This window comes from Lucilia cuprina, chromosome 6 (assembly GCF_022045245.1).
Source record: "Lucilia cuprina isolate Lc7/37 chromosome 6, ASM2204524v1, whole genome shotgun sequence".
Lineage (NCBI taxonomy): Eukaryota > Metazoa > Arthropoda > Insecta > Diptera > Calliphoridae > Lucilia > Lucilia cuprina.
In genome coordinates this window covers 31,897,608-31,907,433 of record NC_060954.1, presented here as the reverse complement: position 1 = coordinate 31,907,433, position 9,826 = coordinate 31,897,608, and the positions used below count along the sequence as shown (strand labels likewise).

At 29.3% G+C, this 9,826-nt stretch overlaps 1 protein-coding gene across 1 annotated transcript; it reads right to left on the bottom strand.

The window, feature by feature from the left end:
* Positions 1-7,015: 7,015 nt before the first annotated feature.
* On the bottom strand, positions 7,016-9,778 carry LOC124420615 (bifunctional endo-1,4-beta-xylanase XylA-like). Its single transcript, XM_046954077.1, has 5 exons — positions 9,586-9,778; positions 8,395-8,698; positions 7,877-8,036; positions 7,580-7,833; positions 7,016-7,526 (listed from the first exon to the last, which is right to left on the bottom strand). The coding sequence occupies exons 1-5, from the start codon at positions 9,776-9,778 to the stop codon at positions 7,016-7,018; spliced, it is 1,422 nt and encodes a 473-aa protein (XP_046810033.1).
* Positions 9,779-9,826: the final 48 nt, after the last annotated feature.

Sequence of the window (9,826 nt, the reverse complement as noted above, 5' to 3'; positions counted from 1 at the left end):
TTAAGTATGTATATCTGAGGCAAGGTACAATTCAACTTAAATGCTTTATTATGGCAACTAAATCACATTATATTTTCGTCAAAGGTGTAGGGTATTATATGGTCGGCCTCGCCCGAAGTTATTGTTTATCAATACAAAATTACCAAAAACCTAGATTATTTTTGTTATAATATATAGATTTATACCTGACTAAAAATTTTTTCTAGGTCCAAATCCATTAATTATCTAATATATCATGTATCCAATTAAAGATTAAGTCAAATATTGATAAATTCTTATAGGTATATAGGATAATAAATCAGTTAAGAAATATCCAAGAAATGTCGTTCCACTACTAAAATATTTAACAATGTTATTCTAATATATAGGAGTAATAAAAATATTAAATTTTATAAAATAATACAGCAATATTGAAAAAATAACAAAAAAAACTAAAAAAGCAAATTACTTTATTGACCTAAAAAATTAACAATACGTCCTCATTTTATCAAAAAATTCGTTAAATAATATCACAATTTTACATTTTATGGTAGAAAATAAAAATATAAGATATTCTTTAAAAAATAAAACAAACAAATAGTTTTATTTTGCTGTAAATAATTGTTCAGATAAAGTTTTTTCTTAAAATTTATAAAATTTTACATAGGCAAATTACTTAATTGATTCTCTGTACATATATACATATGTGAAAGATGGATGTGTGTGCGGAGAAAAAGGTTTTATGGCGACAAACAAATGTTTGAAAAAATAAAAATGTTTATTTGCAAAACAAAACCTTGCATACAGGCATCTACAGGCAAACATAACTCTTTAAAGTTTACACACGCATATACATGCATAAATGCACATGTATGCTTACACACTCCCACATAAAAAAAGTTAATTTTAATTTTCTTAAGATTTACAATATTATAAAACTCATGAAATACTCTTTTGTACTCGTTTCGTGAGAGAAATTTATTTTCCTCTCTTTAAATTTAAATATCACTTTATATAAGTCACGAGAAAAAAAGATAAATTCACAAGAAAGTAAACAATTTATTTCGCTCGAATTAATATCACTCGAGAGAGAAATCAATTTGAACGCTCTTCCTACTCTGCTTATGAGAAACACTGTATAATAAATATGGAAAAATATGTATGTATACAAAATAATATTGGGTAATTTTAATAAAATTCGAACAAATTTCTGAATATCATTATCATTATATTAAAACTAGAACTAAAGACACTAGTACATATTGGGTTAGAGTTTATATGAAACAAGTAAGAGTGCTACATATATTCGGCTGTGCCGAATCCTATATACCCTTCACCATAGTGTATTTTAAACATATTAGTTTTATAAATTTTAAATTTTTTTCCCGACTACATTATTATTACACCAAAAGCAAAACAAAATGAACAACAATAACGCTAACTGCCGGTCCACACTAGGAAACTTTTTTTGGGAAACTTTTGATTTTGCGTGAGGGAGAATGAATATCATTCATCTCTCTTTCTCGGTACGTAGTTTCTCGTACTCGGAAACTTGTTTTCTTTTGTTATTCTTCACACATAGAAACAAAAGTTTCTATGTGTGGACATTAAGGAAACATTAAAAGAGAATTACGAAAAAGTTTCTCAACAAAAGTTTCCTAGTGTTGACCAGGTCTAAACGAAATAAAAAACAAAATACACTAGGCAATTAAACCAACATACATATAAACATACATAACGAAAAACACAGAAAAACAAAATAAACAAGGCAATAAAACCAACCTGCATCCAAATATACGAACAGAATTCACAAAAAGATAACAAAATACATAACTCAATGAAGCCAACAGCATCCAAACATACAAAACAAAATTCACAGCTGAATAAAACCAAATACATCTACACACCCATGTACATCTTTTTCCAATTCACAGTGTTGATGAAATTTTCAAATTTTCTCGGATTTTTGCTTACCTATATCTCCGTTATTTATAGACTGATTTTAAATAGCGATCTTCTCGAAAGCATGTCTAACAGAATTATTAAAGTTTCGGATCTCGCCGATATCTGGGGTCCTCTAAAAACTAATTTCAACAGACAGAAGGACACGACTTTATCGACTCCGCTATCTATAAGGATCCAGAATATATATCTATAAGGATCCAAACTTATATGTACATACATATATACCCTTCTCACGAAGGTTAAGTGTATAAAAATACTATTACTAGTAGTAGTTGAATGGCGCCACTTGTAGACTGATTTTTGTTTGACATGTGTTAGAAAAAATATATTTTTTTAAATTATTAATATATAATTTCGAAAAATTTTGCATAAAATAAAGTAAGTAATTACTAGATAACTTCTAAGTAATTCAAACGGTATGTTGTAGTCATTACAATGTAAGTACTTATGTAATGACTTGCCATTACCAAGTTTTTGCTGGGTTCCTATTAAATTACGGAAAAACTCTGTAATAATATTATTGTAATAAAATTTCACTAGGGAAAAAAGTACCAAAAAGGGAAAAAATGGGAAATTTTATTTTATTCAAACTCATTGAGCCAATTTTTATAAAATTTTAAAAAGTAGTTTATTTACTCACACAAAATAAGCTATTGGTATATTATTTTGGAATTCGAGTACTAAGGCCTATATAGGATCAAATTTGAAAACACAATTTTTCTCGAACAAATGAATGCAGATTTGAATCGTTTGAGTTTTATCTGTTATATAGATTTAAATATTTTATAAACATAATTCTCGAAAAAGTCTATTTCTAAGCGAAAAGGGGAAACATTGTACTCTTTTTATTAGTACTTTCCACTTAGGTAAAATATATTCCACTTTTGGTACTTTTTCTTCCTTCAAATGATACTCTATGTATGTTCTTTAATATGAACTCAAAACACATGATTATTAAACATACACTGACCTCACTGAATAAGATTCTTTAAGAGACAACTTTTTCGTACTTTTTATCTCATAAATTGTACTTTTTTAATTATCTAAATATTCAACCTATGAACATTAATTTTAACATTCATTGTCTTGACTGAATAATATTCTGTAAGTAGGAACTATTTGGTACATTTCTATTCTTCAAGTGGTACCTTTTAGATACTTTATAATGGTTAACCGGAAAACACGGTCGTTATTAAATGAGAATTTACTGAGAGAGATTTTTGTACTTTTTCGTTTTTCCGATGGTACTTTTTGTTATTTTTTACGATATTGAAAATAAAATTTAAAATGTAGGGATCTTAGTGAATAAAAGGGACTTTTGGTACTTTTTCATTCATTAAATTATATTTTTTGAATTGTATAAAATATTGAACACAGAAATATACAATTTTTTATTAAATGATGATCTATTAGAGGTATTTTATGTTTTTTTTTTTCAAATATTACTTTCAAAATTTTCTATAATATGGAAGCTAAATGAATGAAACAAAAAATACAACCTTCTTACTAAATGCGAATTTAATCACGTGATATTGAACGTTTAAAACTGAAACATTAAAAAAAAATTTTAATCAGTTTTAATTTTCTATAAAATTAAACAAAATTTTGAATGTATTTAATTTAAGTTAGGGTAGTGAAGCACCCAGGGTATGCTAATATTTTATATATGGAGTTTAACAGTATGCCTACACTTCAAAGTGCCAGCACACTGTCAAACTATATATAAAAAAAACAAAAGTGTATTATATAAAATAATCAGCTGCTCTGTTAACACTACCTTATAATTAATATACCTTGGCCACTACAAGCTCCTCACAAGGGGTTTAATGGACAAGTTTTGAAACTTTGTTTATTTAGCTTTCAGGTCACAAATATTAATTTTTTAGTATATAAATACCTTTTACTTAAAAAAATAAATATAGTTTCCAAAAAATTAATCACTTGTGTCAATATCAACAAAAATCACACACTGAGTAATTTAGCGCCAAATTTTTAAATACAAAAGCTACAACAAATAATTGTTCAATTCAAGTCAGCAGCTGCTACAATGTTGTTGGTATTCTCTATGCAAAAGCTCTATAACACTCTTACAACAATTTTTCATATGTTTTTCGAATGCCTTAAGAAAGTTCAGTGTTGTCAATAGTTTATATAAGCATATAAATAAAAAAAAATCAATCGATTTTGGCATAACCGCTGTTTATCAAAACAAAAATAAAATTTTATTAAAAACTGTTTATTTATTAGTTTAAAAGGTGGAATAATGAAAATAATAAAATTTTAAATAAAAAGAAATTAATTTGGTTTATTTTGCTCGTTTATTTAGTTTAATATTATTTAATTTTTTTAAGTTTTGACATTGTTTTGATTGTATTTTTCATTGTGACTTGATACAAAAATCTGTTCACAATCATTGTTACCATAGTAGAAATAAAGAAGGTAGTCTCAATAAAAATAATTAAATTTGTTTGTTTGTTCTTTAAGTTACTTAGTTTCTGAAACTAAGATTTATTTGGCCAGTAATTAAAATAAAAACTTAGGTTATGTTAACACGATTGCATATGGTCAAATTTGCACCTCAAGAAAAACTGTAACTCGGTACAGTTATCTGACGTCACACATTGGCCAATGCTGTTTGAAACATAAAACTCTCGAAAGCAGAGCAAAAAGGACGGCCTGATTACCTTAAGCGATAATGGCAACGACGTACGACGAATGAAAAATTAAATTTAAATAAGACTTTTTGACGTTTTCCTTATTTTAAATTTTATATTCAGAGTTGCTACATGCTAAAAATAATAATGGATTTCAAGAAATATTTAACAAAAAATGTGTAGTTAATTTATGTAAATAAAAATGATTTCCTTTACAAACTTATAAATAATACACGTTTTGGGTTCAATAAGTGAGATTTTTTAATTTTTATTACTGTGTGAATATTTGTTTTTCTATAAATGATTTTAAAACCTAATTCGGAAAAATTTTTTACCTAGATAAAGTCGTTTGACAATTTTCTAATATAAATCTATTTTAGAAAAATAAAAAATTTGCAATATAATTTAGCTTAATTGACATTTACTCCTAAAAAACGAATTAAGTTATTCTAAATGGTTTAAAAACTTTTTATTTGTTTCTGTAATCTCCCCAACACTTATATTAATACGTCCTAAAGACTAGAGTCATTTATCGTTGCTGGTGGCTGCGAATGGCTACGGGGGGAGCACTTGCACTTCAATCTCTGCACTTTTGTCAATTAAATTTTCATTTAAAACTTATTTGTTTTTTAATTTCTTTATTTTCGTTAAAAACATTTTTTTTTAATTTCAATATCAGATATATGGTTTTCGCTTGTTATCTTCTTCTTACAATTCTTATGATTTACTTTTCTTTTCTTCCCCATACAAAATTTTTTAATTTCTCACCAATTGTCTACATTTTTTTTTCAAATTAGTTTTCTAAAATTTTAACATAAATATGTCATTAATTAAAAAATTTTTCTAACTGATTTGAAATTATTTTTTTAATTTTTTATACAAACTTTAAAGCTAAATAGAAATTTCATTATAAAAAAAAATAGAAAAAATTAAATTGTATATGGTATCAATAATTTAACGAAAAAAAAAAATTATTTCATTTGAATTTATATTTTAAAAGATTTCTTTAAATATTTTGCAACATAATTTATCTATAAACATTATATATGAACGTATCTTTGCTTTTTAATCTGCAATATTGAAATAATAATTAAGTTAGTTGAAATATTTTTTTCTTGTACCATACGAAAATTTACAACATTGTTCTTTTTTCGTTTTAATTTCAACAACAAAAATTAAATGTCAAAAAAAAAAAATATTTTTTTTCGTTTGTAAAAAATTGAATCTTTTCGGGCTATTAAATATATTTAAAGTGTGCAAAAAAATAATAAAATATAACGTTAAGTGATGAAAAATATTTTCAAGTTCTATAAGCCACGAATTTTCGCGACAAAGTTTTGAAGTTTGGAGAGAGAGTAAGTTTCTTACATATGTGTTGGAGTTACACAGAACTCGTCTGTGAGAAGAGCATAACGTTGTTGTTGTAAAAAAATGACAGCGTTTCACTTCTTAGTGTTCAGTGTTTTCTATTATGATTGTTACCAGGGTACACTAATCAGGTATATGCATCACTACAACAATACAAAAACAACATGTATTTTGTTTTTGTACAAGTATGAGCTCAATGTCAAACTCAACTGATTGAAATAAAAATAAACAAAAAAATATTTTGACGTTTGTTTTTGAAATAAGAAAAACATTTGTTTTAATAAAACGAAAAATAATGCCATCCGGCGTAATTAATCTGTAAATGTGTAAATGGGCAAGAATTTTTTGCTAATACATTATTTCCACACTTGTTACTCCGGTCGTGGTTGTGGTTCAATGTAGAAAAGTTATATATTAAAGTAAACAACACTCATTTTTGATATGCTGTTCTTTTAAATTAAAAGAAAAATTGCAGTCATAATAAGGACACATATACCTGGAGTAAGTGGAGTTATTTAATTGTGTATAGGTCTTGTTTCTCTAATGTAATTTTGTTTTGTATGACAACCAATGAAAACAAGCTCTTATCGTTCCCACGGCAATTAGATATTCGCTCCGGTCAAAGATTCTCAACCCAGCGACAGCTGTATCAACCGAAAGTTTTTCCCTAGGAAATAACTATCGGCCACAGTCGAACTGTTACAACATCAAGCTCTTATTGTGAAAAATGTGGCTATAAATGTGCAAAATAGATTTTTCGTTACACTTCGCCTTTATTACGTACACATATAAGTCACATCTTGTAACAATTTTTAAATTTAAAAGATTTTGTCATAAAATAAAAGTTAAGTAATATATTTTTTTAGCATTAGGTTCATATAATTATTTGTAAATCCTGATGTCGTAGGCAATTTCTGCACCAATTAGAGATTCTGTACACCTCAATCTTTATTACTGGACAAACAAATAGCGAAGTCAAATTTTAGATCAGTATTAAAAAATAAGAGACAAGACTAAAATTAATACTTGTGAATAATATGTATTAATACTTAGTAATGAATTTGAAAACGAAGGGGATAAATTGCTAAAACCAAGTTGTTGATGGTAGGAGACCAATTGTTGTTAGAAGGAGACCAATTGTTGTTGTTAGGAGACCAATTATTGTTGTTGGGAGACCAATTGTTGTTGTAAGGGGACCAATTGTTGTTGGTAGGAGACCAATTATTGTTGTAAGGAGACCAATTGTTAGTAGGAGACCAATTGTTGTTGTTAGGAGACCAATTGTTGGTAGGAGACCAATTCTTTTTGGTAGGAGGCCAATTGTTGTCGGTAAGATACCAATTGTTGTTGTTGGGAGACCAATTGTTGTAAGGAGAACAATTGTTGTTAGGAGAGCAATTGTTGTTGGTAGGAGACCAATTATTGTTGTTAGGAGACCAATTGTTGTTGTAAGGAGAGCAATTGCTGTTAGGAGAGCAATTGTTGTAAGGAGAGCAATTGTTGTAAGGAGACCAATTGTTGTTGGTAGGAGACCAAGTCTTGTTGGTAGGAGGCCAATTGCTGTTGGTAGGAGACCAATTGTTGGTAGGAGACCAATTCTTGTTGTTGGAGACCAATTGTTGTTGTTGGGAGAATTTTTGTAAGGAGACCAATTATTATAGGTAGGAGACCAATTGTTGTTGTTAGGAGACCAATTGTTGGTAGGAGACCAATTGTTGGTAGGAAACCAATTGTTGTTGTTAGGAGACCAATTGTTGTTAGGAGACCAATTGTTGCTGGTAGGAGACCAATTATTGTTGTTGGGAGACCAATTGTTGTTGTTAGGAGACCAATTGTTGTTAGGAGACCAATTGTTGTTGGTAGGAGACTAATTATTGTTGTTGGGAGACCAATTGTTGTTGGTAGGAGACCAATTGTTGTTGGTAGGAGACCAATTCTTGTTGGTAGGAGACCAATTCTTGTTGGTAGGAGGCCAATTGTTGTCGGTAGGAGACGTAATCTTTAGAGCTATTATCGAAATCGGACATAGGATGTTGATACGATGTGTAGTAATTTACAAAAATACTGAGCCTATAAGTATACGACAGAAAAAAATCAAAAAATAGAATAATCCGTGAATAGTACATACTTACATTTATAATATAGTTTTAATCATCTTTTTTTACCCATTAGCACTTGTTTTTGGACCTTAATGTGCTTATTTAAATTCCGTATCCGAAAAAATATTCGGCATCTAAAAAAGAACTGCTTAATGCGTTCAGGTAGGTCTACAGATGAACTTTCATTAAGTAAATGTTGGCAGAGGTTTGTTCTGTGCGATATTTCTCTTCCATTGACATTGTAGAACACTACTTCTAAACTTTTTATCTTTTGGAGGAAAAAGTTTGATGGTTTTTTTAATGAACCTTTCGATACTTCGTCGACCCACGTAAACGTATTTTCACGACATTGGTATTCTTCAAGGTTATGCTTTCGAATGATATATCCGGATATATATTCTAGAGCATCCTCTTGAAGAATACCAATGTCGTCTAAATCCGTTTCGTCTAGGTCTAAAAACTGTTCTTCCATCGGGGCATGTATCGATATCGGAGCTTGGCAATCAAGATGGATTTCTTCCGATACTTCGTCAACTTTTGCCAAACTTGTTATTGTAAAATCTGTGGAATTGAGCCATTCAGTGTTATCGTTTTCGACATTTCCAGTGCCATTTAGGTATTCGGTATTTCGCGCTATGTATTAAATAAAAAAAATTTATTGTAGAAATTTTTATTTATACTAGCATTACCCAGTGTGCTTATATAATTAAACTTACCCAATATGTATTTTATTAATCTAAACTTGAAGTCTTGTGGAGAGGGATGGTCGTTCAGTCCACCCTTGCAGCGAATCGCACCAAAAAAATGCTCCAAGACGTCTTGATTTAGACGATTTGTTAAAATGTATGTCATGTCATACTTTTTAACATCGTCATAAAGCATTACAAGGCCCGGTTTGTCATTAGAATGCCTTTTTGGAAAGGTTCCAGACTTTTCCTACCTGGTATAATTGGTACAGCCATTAGTTGGTTCATCTGTTCCAACTTATTTTGCTGGCTTTCCAGATCAACTCCATATGGTTCCTTAAGATATAAAACTACGCTTTAAAATTACTTATAAATAAAAATAACATAACTTACCTTGCCAGGGAGACCGAACGTATTCATTGAAGAGTTAACAACATCAAACCAGTTGTTTACTGTTTGAATAAGTTCGGCAGTCTTTCCGTGAGTATAGCAACGTCGGATTGCACTAGCTGTGGTATTTTAAAATAGCTGTGCAGCCAATTTTACATTTTGCCTTCCTAAAAATATTTTGAAATAAAGTTTTGAAATACATATGTATACAATATATTCATATACCTGCGCTTTTGACTGAGAGGTGTTCATCAATGAGCTTAAATGTTATAGATGTATCACATTTGTTTGTATGTTGTAAAACATCCGCGATAGTACGTGACGTTAAGTGTTCGCCGTTATAAATCAAGCCGGTGTCGATATAATAGACAATTGCCAGCACCGGAAAACCAGCTTTAGACAATTCTGAAATTATGCTGTCTAAAATTTGTTTCGACATTCTACAGTCGAAATCATAAAAGACTGGCTGCTTCCAGGATTTCTTTAGACCACGTGCCATTACCACCTGCACATATTTTGCTGGCTGTCTTACGACATCATTAGTACAATCGTACTCGAAAGTTTCCGCTACCTTCATTTCGTCAAAGGCTAGCACACAAATTTTCTCATCTTGTGACAAATCTGTTGCTTGTTGCATAAATCCTAGTGACGTTTTAAGAAGGCCTTCATGCACAAAGTGCTGACG

What these genes read in the sequence shown, in the direction of transcription:
- LOC124420615 (XM_046954077.1), bottom strand. Translation starts at nt 9,778, where the DNA reads ATGCAACAAGCAACAGATTTGTCACAAGATGAGAAAATTTGTGTGCTA. An exon ending in TGTCGTGAAAATACGTTTAC is followed by an intron (nt 8,037 to 8,394) that starts GTGGGTCGACGA and finishes GTATACTTATAG; the next exon opens with GCTCAGTATTTTTGTAAATT. An exon ending in TCTCCTACCAACAACAATTG is followed by an intron (nt 7,834 to 7,876) that starts GTCTCCTACCAA and finishes AACAATAATTAG; the next exon opens with TCTCCTACCAACAACAATTG.